The following is an 18,628-nucleotide window of genomic DNA, read 5'->3' as shown; positions in this document are numbered from 1 at the left end:
ACACTTTCATTTCATCACTTGCTATGGAATTTAACCAAAAACACTAAAAGTTACTGCGAGCTGGCCTGGTGGTTAGCGTGTATACCAGAGACCATCATAAAAATGGTACCTACTGCCATCTGGTGAGGCCACAATACAGATGTGAGTAGAGAGCCAAACTCTTGCGGTTACCAGAGGACTAACCGCCCGCTGTAACCGTAGCCATGTGATAGATGAGAGGCCGAGGGCTATAAAAGCGGAGATTGGCGCTGCCCCATGTTTTTTTATTATTATCATTATTATTATTATTTATTTTCTTTTTTTTTTTAATGGTTTATTTCCGGCTTTCCAAATACAATTTTGGCTCTTCATCCAGGAAATCTAATCAATCGGTATAACTATATAAAAAAAATACTGTATAAAAATATAATACAGTGTTCGAAATACCCGTCTGCAGTCTGCATTTTGCAGAATGATTTTCAAGATTGCAGAAGAAAAATTAAACAACCTGCAATTTTGCAGAATGAAAAAATCAGGCTCGGGATTCAATGGTTCTCAATTTAGCAAACTAGCGGCGCTGTAAATAAACTGAAACCTGCGCCGCGCGAACCTGACGGCGTTTTCCAGGTCAAAGTTGAGCAATATTTACGTAATACCGACAAAAGGCGACGACAACCAAATAAGGGCAGTTGCCATTTTCCGATTTAAGATTTCGTCACTTTTAATACCCGCCGGGAGGACCCGACAACTACCTCGGCAGTGTTCGGCAGTTTCCGCCATGCATCTCCCAGAATTCAATGCGGCACAACAAACATGGCTCCCAAGAAGAGGATTGTTTCTTCGGGGCAAGTGTCCGACAAAAACGCCAAGAAAACAAGGACAATTTTATCGTATCTCGGCAAAACCGGCAGCCAGCGTGACTCCAACAACAACAGCGACAGATCGCGCGTCCGCGAGGGTGACAAAAATGAAGACGGTCGCTGTTATAGTTGCATACATATATATTGGTAAATTGTATAGGTTTGTATATATTGTATTGTTGAATCATGCAAATTTATACTGATATTATATCCCTTTTGAAGACAGCAACAGTATTTTACCTTTATTCATAGATACTTTTGAATATTTTGTTCTCATACCAAGCTATACTAATACATGTTTTGTGTACATGTTCTATTTTTTTTTTTACTAGTGCTGTGTTGCCTGTGGTGCAGACTAGCACAAAGTAAAACAGTTGCCTTGTAAGACAAAGCTCATAGGTTCAGTTCTGTAGCTCTCAGTAGTTCTGTAGCTCTCAGTTCTGCCGTGATTAGTTTGTACCCAGTTCTCTGTTGTTAGTTTCGAGCAGTGAACCCCCTGCAGTCGTTCTCAGTTCAGTTCATGACCTTGCACGTTAGAAGCCAGGCAAACACAATGAACCCAAACGTCTTTCCATTTGCCAGTTGGGTTTTATTCCTTAATGGCATCAATTATTTTCATCATCGTAAGATGTAACAGAGTGTAGAATTGAAACCTCGCTTTCAATTTAAAACTACAGGTTGCAGATGCAAACACTGTGAATTAAGTACATTTTGGGTAACAATCTATTGTTCAAGTGAGAAACTTAATCTTGACAAAACGTAACATGACGTGTAACATGAAAGTGAATGTTTTGTTTCTTGAAGAACAGTTGTGTTCTATTTTGTATTGTGGTGATACCTTTATTAGTATGTTGTGTGGAAGGATAACGTGTGGGTGTGATAACTAGTACATTTATGAATTAGTTGGTATACTTCAAGTTGTAGTAGCCCGTAGTGTCAGGGCGAGGGGGATGAAAGACCTGCGGAGGTATCATGGAATGATAACTTTGCTGCAGAGAAGGATCTGTGAAGACTGAAATTAAAAATAGAGTGAGAGAATAAAGAATTACAGTAATGCTATGAGTTGTAAAGCTAGATATGATGTAAATATAGGCATTATTAGGTTGAGAAGGGTATAGTATGGAGGCTTGTGTATTTGCAGAAAATATTTCCAAATTGCAGAACAAAATTTTGACATTCTGCAATATTGCAGAACACTGGAAAAAAGTATTTCGACCACTGTAATAGGTAATAGAAAACTATAATAGAAAATAAACAAAAAACTGTGCCTTGTGGCATGGGAAGGACTTTGATTTTTTTTTTTTTTACCCCAAAATACAGTGTTCGTGCTGTACTGTACTTTCTTGACCAATAATTTAAATAGCACCTGAGCTCATTTCAGTTTGTAAATCTGCTGCAGCATCACAGTTGCTCATAATTAACCCAACAGAAAGTGCTAATTTGGAGTGAAAACTAAAACACGTCGTGCTGTAGTTGTGGTGTAGAATTTATGAAAAGATATTTGACAATTTCTTATGTTTTTGAAAAAAAATCCTCTAGAATGCAACTGTTCTCCCTGTGGGATGGCCAAATGCGACCCTCACACGGGTCAGTGTCACTGTAAACCAGGTGTTACTGGGATCCACTGTGATCGCTGTGAGGTATACCATTCATTTCTTCTTCCTTTTTTTTTCCTGATTCCTTTATGCCGGTTAAACTGTGTGTTCTGGTTGTACTTTTGCTAATAGCAGTTTATAATTTGTGTTCAGCACGGCACATTCGGCTTTGAGTCGTGTACTGGTTGTAGTGCGTGTGACTGTGATACAGCTGCAGCGCTGGTTCTGCCGTGTGACCCAGTTAGCGGCTCGTGCGCGTGTCGCCCAGGTGTGAACGGACCCAACTGCCGCCAGTGTGCTCCTGGATACTGGGGCTATGGTCCTGATGGCTGCAAGAGTGAGGCCACACACACACACACACACACACACACACAATTTTACAAGTACAAATTAACTCAAAACTGTTTTCTATATAATTGTTTGACTGGATTCCCCGCCTTTATGACATTAATGTGTCTCTCTTGGCCTTCAGAGTGTGAGTGTAAAGGAGGTCACTGTGACCCGCGGACCGGGGAGTGCCGCTGTCCGGACACACTGACAGGGAGACAGTGTGATCGCTGCACCAGTGATCACAGTATGCTGGTCACTCATGGAGCAAATGTCCACTGTGAAAGTCAGTGCGCGCGCACACACACACACACACACACACACACACACACACACACACTCATATTTAAAAACCTTGTCCATTTTATTGCTCTATTTCATCTTCTTTCATTTGTCAAATCATATAAACTACAGAACCAGTCAAAAGTTTGGGCACACTCTCTAATTCAACTTTTTTTCTTTTTTTTTCTTAATTAAGTCACTTCATGTCTTAAAGTAATGATGGATGTCGTTTCTCTTTACTTAGTTGTTTGGTTCTTGACATTATATGGATTACTACAGTTGCGGAATAGGGCTATTTACTGAATTTTTATTATTTACTATTTACTGTTTGATCTCACACACATTAAGAAGGTAATAAATTGCACTAATTAACTTTTGACGAGGGCGGCACGGTGGTGTAGTGGTTAGCGCTGTCGCCTCACAGCAAGAAGGTCCGGGTTCGAGCCCCGTGGCCGGCGAGGGCCTTTCTGTGTGGAGTTTGCATGTTCTCCCCGTGTCCGCGTGGGTTTCCTCCGGGTGCTCCGGTTTCCCCCACAGTCCAAAGACATGCAGGTTAGGTTAACTGGTGACTCTAAATTGACTGTAGGTGTGAATGTGAGTGTGAATGGTTGTCTGTGTCTATGTGTCAGCCCTGTGATGACCTGGCGACTTGTCCAGGGTGTACCCCGCCTTTCGCCCGTAGTCAGCTGGGATAGGCTCCAGCTTGCCTGCGACCCTGTAGGACAGGATAAAGCGGCTAGAGATAATGAGATGAGATGAGATGAACTTTTGACGAGGCATAACTGTTAATTGAAAAGCGTTCCAGGTGACTCCCTCATGAAGCTGGTTAAGATAATGCCAATAGTGTGTAAAGCGTCATCAAGGCAAACGGCGGCTACTTTGAAGAATCTAAAATATAAAACTTTTTTTTTAACACTTTTTTGTTTACCACATCATTCCTTATGTTATTTCATAGTTTTGATGTCTTCAGTATTGTTCTACAATGTAGAAAATACAGAAAAAAGACAGAAAAACCTATGAATGAGAAGGGGTGTACAAACTTTTGACTGGTACTAGAGAGACAAAATGGATCTGCATACAAAAGCACACTTTTGAGGGAACTCTTTCAGTACGTCTGTGTGTGTGTGTGTTTAGAATGTGATAACTGTGTGATGGTGCTACTGGCGGATCTAGACATGGTGAGCAGTGACTTCCTTTCTGTGGAGCACCAGCTGAAGAACATCAGTGCCAGCGCCCTCGCCTGGACACAACTCCGCAACCTTAATGCATCTGTCATGGATGTGGCTGTGAGTCTCTCTCTCTCTCTCTCTCTCTCTCTCTCTCTGTCCACACACAGAGTATAGTTGTTGTCAGGAATATGTAAAACCAATCTGATAAATGTCTGCTCACAGTTACTGTATAGAATATATGTGGCAGTATTCAAGCAATGCAAATCTTGACCGTTTCCCAGAATTCCATAGAAAACTACAACAGTACTCTGGATGGCAGAAGGATGCAAGCAGATTTGCTCGAGAGAGACCTGCAGATCACTGACTCTGACATCTCTGAGCTGGAGAAGAAGGTATGAAGAGCATTTAGAGCCCGTGCTCAGACAGTAATGAATATCAAACATGTGTATGGATTATAAAAACAGTCCCGTGCGCTGTTCAGAATGCTTTACTAAAAGGGAAGTGCACTTGTCTTCTGAAGCAGTTACTAGAAGACTATAAGATATTGTAAGTCAGGATTTGTCTTATGGTGATGATACACGGGGCAACTTTTTGGGCAATGTTGCCGAGCAATGTTGCTGGCAACGGGCAACTAGGTGAGACACAGGGCAACTTTTCAGGGCAACTAACAATGGGCAACAACAGTTAGCAACGGCAGTTTACAGTTAGCTAAAAAAAATCGATGTCTTAATTTTTGCTGTGACCATTTAATCAAGCTGTCTGTTGTTTTTTAGAGCTTTGGTGAGGTAAATTCCTCCATATAGAATATTAAAATAACAACTTACCGGCGTAAAAACAGATGAGGAGTCTGTCCATCTCTTCACTCCACTGACACTGAGCGGCCGCCATATTTGTTTGAAATTTCTGATCCGAACCTCACCGGAGGTCACATGACTCGATACTCGCGTTCTGATTGGCTTATCTCAAAAAGTTGCCAGAGATTATCAAAACCATTCAGAAAGAAACAATGTTGCCCAATCTCAATAGAAAAGAGTCAAAACGCAATTGCCCAGCAACGTTACTCGGCAACATTGCCCAAAAAGTTGCCCCGTGTATCATCACCATTACAGTTGATATTAAGGCCCGCTCCTACAATACCGGTAACTATAACTATAATGATAACTATAAACAAATCGGTCCCCTGCAGTTTATGTGGTTGGTGCTCACACCAGACCGATAATGATACCTGTAGCCCAGGCCTGGGTTTATCCGTATTGCTGAGATTGCTTCTGGAGCGATTTTTCCAGGCCTGAACCTGATCCGATAAAACATCTGACCAATCAGATAATTGTTTACATGTGACGTTGTCTGAGCACATCCTATTTTCCCTGGGCATCTTTGTACATCCTTGTTGCATCATGAAGTCACAGAATATGGATTCACGGAAAGTAAAAGAAATATAATACAAAGCACGGATCTTTTATTCACGGACGTGATTTTCCATGCAATATCAATAGCAAATTAATAAACATAAATGCAGGTAAGGTATTTTAATTATGAACTTCGGCGGTCCAAACATATAATTGTTTTAGACTTTTTAATTTTTTGTCCGTGATGCATCATCCGTATGAAATCCGTAACCACGCCATAATATACTGAAACGTCCGTGACCAATCCGTAAATTATTAACATCCGTGACGCATCTGTATTAAAATCCGTAACCACTCTGTATTTTATATCCTTTTTTATTGTTATATTTTAGTAATCTGTGACCTATCCATATTTTATGAACCACCGGAGTATGTACATGGGTTGTTTTGAAGTCCAAGCTGTCCAGTATGACCCGGAATAATGTGCTACTACATGGAAAAAACTTCCATGACTATTCCCAAGTTGCACGCATTTATTTCCCCGAGTGGCAGGACCAACCGCTATTATAGTCGGGATTATAGTTGTGGTGTGTCTGCTCCAGACTGGAACTAAATTCAGGCAGAAGTATAGTTAAAGGTATAGTTATAGTTATCGATGTTGTGGGACCTTAGTGTTAATATCACTGGTGCTCAAAAATGTGGCTGTGTAAATATCTTATTTTTCAACTAGGATTAACGTCCGGGACCTACTTTGTTAAAACCCGTGATACAGTAGTGCCCAGTTTGCTCCAATAATCTTGCAGGTGTCAGTCTCAGTAAGAAAAGAAGATGAGCTTACGAACAACACCAAAGCCACGTACGAGAGAGCTCAGAACCTGCTGGACTTTATTAATGGCAGCATGAGAGACATAAGAGGTTGGGAAATAATGATCATACCATTAAGCATTTACTGAAACGATGATTTTCTGATAACTCGGCACATGATACCATATAAACTGGTGAGAGCAGTTTGGTGATGTGAGGCGTCTCTGTGTGTGCACAGCCATATTGAAGCTGGTGAACAGAACAGCTCAGAATGGCTCTCAGGACGTAAATGATGGCGAGTTTACACGGAAGCTGACGGAGGTGGCAGATATGTTGAGGGACATGCGCTCCCAGAGCACCCACTACCAGAGGAAGTTAGCAGAGAACGAGCTCACGGAAGCCCAGAAATGTGAGTGAGAACATAGTATGGGCTTTAATGAGAGACACTTTTCAAAACTATAACTAAGATCGAATACTTTTGATTTTTTTTTATATTTTTGCAGTGAGAAGAGAAACATTTCAGGCCTTCGCTGAATTTTTATATTTCATCTCCCTTTTTGAATGATCTCGTTTTGTCTGTAGTGCTGGAGCGTGTGAAGGGAGAGATGGCTGACCGGAACACTGCAAACCACGATATATTGAAGTCGATCAGAGAAAAACTGGATCAGTTTAACAATGAGCTCATGAACCTGAGAGACTCGCTTAACGATGCAGTGAAGAACATAACACGCGCAACTGAAACCAACAGTATCAACCAGAAAAAGCTGGATGAGTACAAGGTACACCATTCTGCACACACACACACACACACACACACACACACACACACACACAGGGCCTCACAAAGGGCCAAATCCGCCTCAAATCACCAGATTCCAGAAAACGTTCCCACCTGACCATTACGGCTTTGTGATTGTATTATAAGAAGTGTGCTTCTATTTAATATTTCTGTCTGTAGTAAAATGAGGCATGTTTAATCCTTTAATAAATATAGTTTAGTTGAAGATACCAACTCCATATTTTGATGAGCAATATACATTTGAAATATGAGCATGAATTGTTTTATTTTTAATGGCTCATAACTCCATCCATCCATTATCTCTAGCCGCTTTATCCTGTCCTACAGGGTCGCAGGCAAGCTGGAGCCTATCCCAGCTGACTACGGGCGAAAGGCGGGGTACACCCTGGACAAGTCGCCAGGTCATCACAGGGCTGACACATAGACACAGACAACCATTCACACTCACATTCACACCTACGGTCAATTTAGAGTCACCAGTTAACCTAACCTGCATGTCTTTGGACTGTGGGGGAAACCGGAGCACCCGGAGGAAACCCACACGGACACGGGGAGAACATGCAAACTCCGCACAGAAAGGCCCTCGCCGGCCACGGGGCTCGAACCCAGACCTTCTTGCTGTGAGGCAACAGTGCTAACCACTACGCCACCGTGCCGCCCGGCTCATAACTCGAAGTTTGATATCTTTTAGACAAACACTTAGTTAACAAAACAGTACAACAATATGAGAAATAAATAGCAGAATTTGAAAGGTCTGGCATGTTGAAATGTGGAGAAACAGAGGGTCAAAATGCTCCAAAACAAAAACAATTTTTTTTTCAGATTTCAATTGTTAATATACAATTGTGGATCTTCAGTTGCAATATTTAACAGTTATTCCACGAAATCGAGTCGTACACGAGCTGATAGCCAATGAGGCGCGTAGCACCGAGTCGGCTATAACGAGCCGGCTATGACGAGATTGAGTGGAATAACTGTTTTATTCCATCCACATTCACTGGATTTTGAGAAACAGAATATTTTTATTTTTTGCAAATTCGATCAATAAAAACTTTATACAAAACGTCCAACAAAATCATTTCCGCTTAGAATGTAAACAAACTGGTGAAATGACAAGAGCAATTTGTGAAAAATGCGATAATAATAATTCTTAAAAATAAAAAAGATACGTTCTTACCATCAAATACTTTTATTCCATATTTTGTTGCTTTGTTTGTATTTTTTGGGGTTTTGTTTTCGAGTAGTTTTTATTTCATCCTCGGTTGGTTCAGCAACACGCTCCGCCATTTTGTTTTTCTCTACTCACGGTATATGAGCTGATATCCTAGTAGTAGAGTAGCCAATCAGAGCGCACGATTGCTTATATCCAGTGAATGTGGATAGAATAATTAGATCTCTTGTACCTACAAACAGTTCCTGAAAATTTCATGAATCTAGCTTAAGTAGTCCAAAAGTTATGCTTTATGGAACTTCCGAGTTTTTTCTATAGCCCTCATTTTTATGTTCCAATTCGAGCCACGCTCCTTATTCATGCCCCAATCTCTCAAAAACTAACAAAGCTGTCAAGCTGAAATTTTGCACACTGTTTATTGGGACTAATGATATTAATCTTTGGAAGAATGAAGCAAATCTGACATGGTTAGTCAGGAGGCCTTTGGTGATATCATATGGATTTACCCAAAGGGCGTTTTTCTACTGCACACTGAAAAACAAGAAAAGGACCAAATAGGAACCAGGGGATTCTAACTTATTTTACACCGGTTTCATCACAGTGAAGACAGTGACTGCATCATTACGGTGTACAGCTACCGTACGTCATTGTTCAGTCCACAATGGAATAAGTGCAGTGATTTATTTTGTTTCCTTGTATGAGTGCTTAACCAGCTCATATTAGCTGCAACAAAATTACAGATTTTTTTTTTATTTAACGACAAACAGTTATCACCATAACAACATTAAAGGGGCCAGCTCACCCTTTCCAGAATCCAGTTTGTTGTATTTGTTTAGATACAGGCCACTGTGTTTTGAAGGCACATGATCGCTACTCTTCTAGCTCTCTGTGCAGCAAAACCTCCCTAAATGCATTGTTAGCGATCCCTTCGAACTCCATCTGGAATTACTGTATTTCTTCATCCGCACGTCTTATGTGGAAGCTTTGAACAAAACATGCCCTTTCTTTTCTTTCCTTTCCTTCGGAGTTGTCTGCGAGACAGCTGAGGCCGGTTCTGATCCATTACAACAGAAAAACCATACAAAAACAGGATGGATCTGTTGGAATAAATAAAAAACATAGATACTTTGACAAAATATCTTCAATTTCATGTTACAGTTTAACCCTCTGGGGTCTGAGGGTATTTTCTGGCACTCTAATGATTTTGGTATGCTCTGGTCTTGTCAATTTCAACAAATCTAAACAGTATTTTCAAAGTCATGACTTTTTTGTATTCAGCACAAGTTCAGCTACAGTAATATTTGTGTAGTATGTATGTACATTTAAAAAAAAAGAAATGAAGATGCTGTAAAAAGCAGTTTTAGAACTGTGTTGGAATGTGTGAAAAACATGACCTTACCCATTGTGACGAACCGTTTTGGTCACTTGAGGTGATTCTGTTCAGTCTTAGGAATGGATCAAACACAAAAATTTAAATCTGCTCCACTGATTTGGACAATTAACTGGCCATCAAAAAAATTATGTCTTATTGTTTTGGGATAAAGGGTTGGCAGTGGGAGGGGTATTCAATGAGAAGGGTAAAAAATTCCATTCCATTCAATGAGAAGAGTGAAAACCCCTGCCACTGCCATCTCTTAATCCCATCAGATTAACTCTTAATCCCATCAGGTAAAGTCACAGTTGGTAATGTTTTTTCACACATTCCAACACAGTTCTAAGACTGCTTTTTACAACAGCTTCATGTATCTGGTATTTAACTTTATTTTGGTATTTGACTCGATTCAATGTGTCTTGGAATTAACTCTTGTACTATTTTACTCAGTTCAGAGCCACAACCAACTCTGTTACTCTGTTACACAATTACTCTGTAATTTTGCTCCCACTCCAACTCCAAATTTTCCTCTCTAAACTCAAAATAGAGCAAAATTAACTATTTTTGAGGAAAATACTTTTAACTCTGGAAAAATTGCTCAGCCATTTTTCCTGTGTATGCAGCGCACGCATATCAACCTATTTGCTCATAATAAATAGAAGAAATAGTTTTACTTACTCGAGTTGATCTTCGGCTGGATCGAGTCGGGGAAAAAAAAAGGCACTGGTCATCATCAGTGTCGCAGTCCTCAAGATTGAATTGAATCGCTGTCCTGAATCATCCGAAGCGCATAAAATCCGCGTGCCATCTTACAAGTTTTACCTCCAAATAACCTAAACTATGGCTGACAGATTTTATCCTGTTTATGGTGGGCATTCCCACCGCGAAAAAGAAATAAATCGAAACCGAAAGATATTTATCTAAAAATACATGACCTACTCATTCTAAATCTGCCGAGCTTCACCGACAAAGCTCTTGACTCCAAAGGGTTAAGAGCTATGGCTTGAATTGTTTTAGGAATATCGCTAGCATTGAAAATGGTAACTTGGCACAGAGGATTCTGGGAAGGATGAGCCAGCCCCTTTAAGATTATGCTAATTGCAACTGTTGAAAAATATGAGAAAACAAAAAAAAGGGATTATCAACAAACAACAACATCCACAAGACTTTTCTTTGGGGGAGATTTCTGCTAACAGATGCACCATTGTGTCCATTTGGTTCCTGCTGGTACCATAAATACAGGAAACTTTGGCTGAGGACTGGTAGCATGTAGAAAAAGTGTTCAAAATTTCATGTTCTGTGTTTAAAAAAAGACTTCATCATATCGATTGCTCTGTGAGACGTGTTCTGATGTATCTTTAGCAAAAATTGAACGCTCTGAAGTCAAAGCAGAAGGAGGTGGAGGATATGATCCAGATGGCAGAAGATGATGTGGCTCAGGTCAATGATATATTATCTATGCTGCAGGATGCCAAAGAGGTCAGATACCACACACACACACCATGATGTAGAAAATCAACATAAATCACAAATATTTGAGACCAATGATAAAGCGTTTACTGAACTTACACTCACTCCATGTCCACATCCCCAGTTCTTATCTGCTGTGTTGTTCGTCTCCTCTGTAGGATTATGAACGTCTGTCTGCTCAGCTGGATGGAGCAAAGCAGCCTCTCACGAACAAGGTGCAGAATTTCACTTTCACCAACTCAAAAAGCTCGCTGGTAGAGGAAGCTGAGAAACACGCTGAGCTTCTCAATCAGCTTTCCATGAACCTCTCAAGGTGTCTGAGATTCGCTTTTTTCCGATAAAGCTTTCATTTGTGCCACAAATACATTTACTGTTCTTTGACTTTATTTTTAATGCCTGTTCCTCTGTGTTTAAACAGTGTCATTTCCAACACTAACCAGGACAGCTTCATACAGAGAGCTCTGACTGCATCAGGCGCTTACACCAACATTATTAAGAGCATGCTGGAAGCTGAAACTTTAGCTGGGGAAGCGAACGTGGACACCCTGGAGGTAATGGAAAGCTACGTTAAGCCTGGAGTATTCTACATATCATGTGTGCCAAAACACTCATATTTATGGATATAAATTTTCTTGTTAATTGCTTGATGTTGAATTGTTTACACAGACAAATTTAACACAGTAACCTTAAGTGAGCGAAGCGAACGAGTGATATGTTTTTCAACACGAGAAGATAAACTTCATGTCTTTGCACCACTATGTAATGTTCTTTATATTATTTGGACACATCCACAAAAAATACGCAAGTTAATCAAAAGAATTTTAATTTTGAACCGGTTCACCATTTTGACAATGCGCGTCCAGTCAGCAGGAAAACACTGGGAGTGACACCACTGGAGTGAAATATTGGAAATTATTCTATCCACATTCACTGGATATGAGCAGTCATGCGCTCTGATTGGCTACTCTACTACTAGGATATCAGCTCATATACCATGAGTAGAGAAAAACAAAATGGCGGCGCGTGTTACTGAACCAACCGAGGACAAAATAAAAGCTCTACTCAAAAACAAAACCCTAGAAAATTAAAAATTAAAAAAATCAGCAGAATATGGAATAAAAGTATTTGATGGTAAGAACGTATCTTTTTTCATTTTTCAAGAATTATTATTATCACATTTTTCACAAATTGCTCCTGTCATTTTGCCTGTTTGTTTACATTCTTAGCGGAAATGATTTTGTCAGACGTTTTGTATAAAGTTTTTATTTATCGAATTTGCAAAAAATAAAAATAAAAGTGCTCTGTTTCTCAAAATCCAGTGAATGGGGATGGCATAAAACAGTTATTCCACTCAGTCTCGTCGTACACAGCTTATAGCTATCAGCTCATGTACGACTCGATTTCGTGGAATAATTGTTAAATATGTCACTCAGTTCCGCAATGTATTTCGTATAAAAAAATATGAGTTTTTCAACATGAGATAAACTTCATATCTTCAAGCCAACGTGTGATTTTCTTTTTATTATACAGACACATTCACGAACCAAAAGTACCCAAATTTATCAAAACAATTCACCAATTTCCTCACAAGTGACATATTGAAAAATATGTCACTCGATGTCCCGGATGTAGTTCGTATGAAAAACACGAGTGGCGTATTTCCCCGTAAAACACCAGTGTCTGTGTATATATATACGGTACAGTATTATACAGTTTTATCTAAATACAGAATGTGCTTACTTTCTTACAAAATGTACATGTCGACATAAAAATACTCTAACTTGCTTGTAGGTGTTTGGGAATCTGACAATAATATTATGTTTTTCTGTATAATTTATATATATATATATATATATATATATATATATATATATATATATATATAAGAAAATATGGGAAACAAGTTTAATTGAATTATGAATGAATGAAATTTTAGGAAAGAAATTTCCAGAATTTAAGGGGGGAAAGGGTCAACGTGACTTTGTCTAAGGTATGATCAGTCAGATCTAGTGTTTTTTGGCACAGGATCTCAAAAGCCAGAATCGTTCACAGCAGGCCAGCGATCTTAAAAATAAGAGTATGGCATTACATGAAGAGGCATCAGCCCTGCTCCAGAATCTGACTAAAGGTAAATTTTATCACACCGTTCAAGCACCTCTCATGCCATGTGGATGGAAACATCGGGCTTCATTATCGAGCTGGGCATGAAAGCCTTTATTTATAAGTCATTCATGTGAACATTTACACGGAAGATTTGTTCATGAAAGTTTTCAAAAAAAATTTTTTCGTATCCTCCTCATGCTCCTGTGTGTGTTTGTGTATGTAAATTTATGCATAAGAGGACAAACAAATGTAAACCTTGATCGATTGGCTTCAAATAATATAATTTGCCTGAATTAGTGTACTTTAAAACATGGATTAATACTGTCACATAGCAAGAGTGACTTATAGAAGTGCTTTGGAGCCTCTATCAAAAACATATCCTTGTGCTAATCAGAGAAAATTCTGTAAAAACCAGTCATCTTACTGTATATTATTGGTATTAATTAAAGAATATCAAAATAGACATTTTCTTTCCACCTCACTTAATTCACACTTCATTCACTTTTTCTGTAATTCATCTCAAGATCAGGTGCTGTTACACTGCTAAATATTTTGACTGGCATGAAAGTGAGTCAAAATAACTTCCACTTCTGCCTGTCTCCCTTTGCTTTCAGTGTAGTCGTCATTTCGTTTTCCAGCCCTCTGACCTTTTATGGAGATTTGTGGGCGTCAGTGTATATAAATGAGCTGTGTCAGAAACACATTTCCATTTTACGCGTGATCATCATGTGCACACGGGTACGAATCAAATGAGCATTTTGTAAATCCGGGGCAGATTATTCATTTGGTTTGGCTTACATGAACATTTATACAAAACACTACTGAAAGATTGGAGTTGAAGTGGGAGCAAAATTACAGAGTAACAGAGTTAGTTGTGGCTCTGAACTGAGTAAAAGAGTCCATGAGTTAATTTCAGGACACACTGAAGAGTCAAATACCAAAATAAAAACAGTCAAACAACAGATAAATGAATCTGTTGTGGGCGGCATGGTGGTGTAGTGGTTAGCGCTGTCGCCTCACAGCAAGAAGGTCCGGGTTCGAGCCCCGTGGCCGGCGAGGGCCTTTCTGTGTGGAGTTTGCATGTTCTCCCCGTGTCCGCGTGGGTTTCCTCCGGTTTCCCCCGCAGTCCAAAGACATGCAGGTTAGGTTAACTGGTGACTCTAAATTGACCGTAGGTGTGAGTGTGAATGGTTGGTTGTTTGTTTCTATGTCTCAGCCCTGCGATGACCTGGCGATTTGTCCAGGGTGTACCCCGCCTTTCGCCCGTAGTCAGCTGGGATAGGCTCCAGCTTGCCTGCGACACTGCGCAGGATTTTACTTTTGCATTGCTTATTCCAAATAGGTGTCACAAATGTGTATCAGGTTTAAGGTAACAGTCGAAGGGGGAAACTGAGAGCAATGGACCAGTACTACATTTTTACTTTGGCAACTACATATTTAATGTAAACTTTTTGTAATTTATGTCACACTTTAAAGGCATGGTAGTATAGTGTAGTGGTTAACACTGTCACCTCACAGCAAGAAGGTTCTGGGTTCGAGCCCAGTGGCTGACGGTGGCCTTTCTGTGTGGAGTTTGCATGTTCTCCCCGTGTCCGCGTGGGTTTCCTCTGGGTGCTCCGGTTTCCCCCACAGTCCAAAGACATGCAGGTTAGGTTAACTGGTGACTCTAAATTGAGCGTAGGTGTGAATGTGAGTGTGAATGGTTGTCTGTGTCTATGTGTCAGCCCTGTGATGACCTGGCGACTTGTCCAGGGTGTACCCCGCCTTTCGCCCGTAGTCAGCTGGGATAGGCTCCAGCTTGCCTGCAACCCTGTAGAACAGGATAAAGCAGCTACAGATAATGAGATGAGATGAAATGAATCTGTTGTAAAAAGCAGTTTTAGAACTGTGTTTGAATGTGTGAAAGACCAGTGTTGGGCACGTTACTTTCAAAAAGTAATTAGTTATAGTTACTAGTTACTTTTCCCAAAAAGTAACGGAGTTAGTAACGGAGTTACTTTGTCATAAAAGTAACTAATTACCAGGGAAAGTAATTATTCCGTTACATTTTGTGTCCCCCCCCCAAAAAAAAAACAAAAAACAAATTCAATTAGTGTAATCATAATAAAAGTGAATGTTAAATGTGTTTAATGACCAAAATGGACAATTAACAGAACCAGTTAGTAATGTTATCTACACTATATTAATATTTTTGTGGGACAATGTGAGATAAGACATCTATCAAATGTAATATATTTTTGTAGTTATTAAAATTGTTACTAATTACTGGCCACTGACGAGGACAAACGCTTTGTTCCTCGACATAATGTGCATTGCACGTAGACATTTTTGCCTTTTATTTCAAGTAATGAAAAGTAATGTCTGTATTTCCAGTGTGAACGCGCAGTGCTGGGCTGACCGCTCGCCATCGCTGTCTTCCGATTGAAAGAGTGCGCAGTAGTGCAGTAGGCGTGGCCTACCTACGTATGTTGTCCAAATCTACTCTGATTGGCTGACTATGCCGTTGTCTCGCATCTCCCCGCCCCACACTAAAGCAGAGTAAAGAAAGGCTGAACGAGCAGCGTGCCAGATGAAAACAGCTTTAATAAAGTAACGCATAGTATTTTATTGTAAGTAACGGGAACGGCGTTATAACGATGTAAAAAGTAATTAGTTAGATTACTCGTTACTAAAAAAAGTAACGCCGTTAGTAACGCCGTTTATTTCTAACGCCGTTATTCCCATCACTGTGAAAGACATGACCTTACCCATTGTGATGAACCGTTTTGGTCACTTGACCTGATGGGATTAAGAGTTGGCAGTGGAAGAGGTTTTCACTCTTCTCATTGAATGGAATGGAATTTTTTTACTCTTCTTATTGAATGGAATGGAATTTTTTTTACTCTTCTCATTGAATACCCCTTAGGGTGGTCCCGAAATGTATGGGAAAATTTTTTTTTTACCAAAACATTCCGACCACCTTACCATTTTTTTACATAGGCTAAAGGAAGGCAACAAGCAACATTTCAGAAAAATTGGTTAATATTTAGAGGTGCCACACGAGGTTGCAAATCGGGTTAAGCCATTAACATTAGTTGGTGCGTAGACTGTTGCAGAGAAGCCCAAACCCCCAAAAAGTCACAGTTCTAGAGGGAATATGCCACTTCTATGAAAAAGAAGAGGCAGGAAGAGTTTATAGACTGATAGAAGGTTAACTTTCATGCACTAAGGGGTTCTTAAACAATGAGCACTGATCGTAATATGCTGATGAAGTTGTGAATGTTTTTCTTTCTATGTTTTTCACATGGCTAGCAACAGTAATACAAGTAGTACCGGTGGTGCAAAGCACAACACCAGAAAGGACAATTATGTTTGGTTAATTGGTCCCACTTCCAAGGAACTGTCTGGGAGAAAGCTTCCTTCTGCTAGGGAAGTCCTTAGTGTGTTCTTTTATCTCCACAAGATACCAGAATACCGAAGGGTTTAGAAAATCACAGACAAGTAATAGCTATTGTTACTTTGAACACAGGAAGTTATATTACTGTATTGTTTGTATTAATATGAAACAGTTAATAAGCCACATTATTTTATATTGTGTCTTGAGTGAAAAATTTAATGGCTTTGTGGTACCTCTAAACATTGTTCAATCTTAACCAAATTTCGCACAATAACTTCTTTTAGGCAATGTAAAAAAAAGGTAAGGTGGTCATAACAAAATCCTAAAAAAAAAATTTGGGGACCACCCTAATACCCCTCCCACTGCCAACCCTTTATCCCAAAACAATGACATACATTTTTTGATGGCCAGTTAATTGTCCAAATCAATGGAGCAGATTTAAGTTTTTGTGTTTGATCCATTCCTAAGACTGAACAGAATCACCTCAAGTGACCAAAACGGTTCGTCACAATGGGTAAGGTTATGTTTTTCACGCATTCCAGCACAGTTCTAAAACTGCTTTTTACAACATCTTCATTTATCTGTTATTTTTTTAAAGTACAATTATGACATACATACTACATTGATATTATTGTAGCTGACCTTGTGCTAAATACAGAAAAGTCATATGACTTTGAAAATACTGCTTTGTTGAAACTGACAACAAGATCAGAGCATACCAAAATCATTAAAATGCCAGAAAATACCCTCAGACCCCAGAGGGTTAATGAGGCCCATTGTCATGCTGGAAGAGACTTCTCTCATCAGATTACAAATACTTCTTCACAGGATAAACGTGACCAGTCAGAAGATTAGAGTCGAGTTATTTTACCTTTAATTTGTTACTCGTCTGTATATCAATGGAACTGGAAATGTGAGCATTGTAGCTGCAGCACATTCCAGATTGAAATTTGAGACTTTTAAGCTTAAACATGTTGATGCTGTCGAGTTTATCGCACAATAATCAGCACTGAGACAGAGATTAATGTTTCGGAGTCACAGTTCTCTTTACATATGTGTCAGTCCACTAGATTTTCATACCAGATGCTCAGATTATGGATTTTGAGTTATACCTGCTGCATTACACTGCCAAGGCTCCGTATGCAGGAAATACAAACCAAAGTGAAATTGGACTGAGGGAGGTTACTGTAAATCTGACATGAAATCATGTGCGCGCAACCCAAAATGGTCCATTTTCCAGGCAGAAAGCCTTCAAAATGTCCATGATGTTTCAGCTAGGTCTAAAGTGTATTTTTGGACCAGAATGACAAAACACACTTTGACTATGGATTTGCAAAACAGTTGTAGGTTATTTTAATTTGATGCCTCATTGATTGGTTGGTGCTGTGCCAAATTCATTTTTGGCCCTGTGCCAATTATGTGATATTAGTTACTAATACTCTGTTTCTAACATGGGACCAATTTTAACCTGTATAAAGTGTTTCCAACAAAGCTAGAACTGTTGTTGATAGTCATAAAATGTGTTTTTATTCTTTCTAACCGCTGAACTTGAAGTGTTGAAAACATGGAGACCAGGACTCAGAATCAGTCAGTACATGTACAATACAATGGGGCAAAAAAGTATTTAGTCAGCCACCAATTGTGCAAGTTCTCCCACTTAAAAAGATGAAAGAGGCCTGTAATTTTCATCATAGGTACACTTCAACTATGAGAGACAGAATGGGGGGAAAGAATCCAGGAAATCACATTGTAGGATTTTTAATGAATTAATTGGTAAATTCCTTGGTAAAATAAGTATTTGGTCACTTACAAACAAGCAAGATTTCTGGCTCTCACAGACCTGTAACTTCTTCTTTAAGAGGCTCCTCTGTCCTCCACCCGTTACCTGTATTAATGGCACCTGTTTGAACTCGTTATCAGTATAAAAGACACCTGTCCACAACCTCAAACAGTCACACACTCCAAACTCCAC

General features: G+C 39.5%; 1 protein-coding gene across 1 annotated transcript in view; it reads left to right on the top strand.

Moving 5' to 3' along the window:
* Window positions 1-18,628, top strand: part of lama5 (laminin, alpha 5) — a 244,931-nt gene that overhangs the window by 179,490 nt on the left and 46,813 nt on the right. Inside the window, 12 exon segments of the mRNA XM_060937932.1 lie at window positions 2,379-2,479; window positions 2,588-2,771; window positions 2,907-3,047; window positions 4,178-4,329; window positions 4,494-4,604; window positions 6,365-6,476; window positions 6,604-6,774; window positions 6,948-7,144; window positions 11,070-11,186; window positions 11,336-11,490; window positions 11,596-11,728; window positions 13,203-13,305. Coding sequence (XP_060793915.1) covers window positions 2,379-2,479; window positions 2,588-2,771; window positions 2,907-3,047; window positions 4,178-4,329; window positions 4,494-4,604; window positions 6,365-6,476; window positions 6,604-6,774; window positions 6,948-7,144; window positions 11,070-11,186; window positions 11,336-11,490; window positions 11,596-11,728; window positions 13,203-13,305 — 1,677 coding nt within the window.

This window comes from Neoarius graeffei, chromosome 13 (assembly GCF_027579695.1).
Source record: "Neoarius graeffei isolate fNeoGra1 chromosome 13, fNeoGra1.pri, whole genome shotgun sequence".
Lineage (NCBI taxonomy): Eukaryota > Metazoa > Chordata > Actinopteri > Siluriformes > Ariidae > Neoarius > Neoarius graeffei.
The sequence above is the reverse complement of the archived record's forward strand: the minus strand, read 5'-3'. Positions and strand labels throughout refer to the sequence as shown.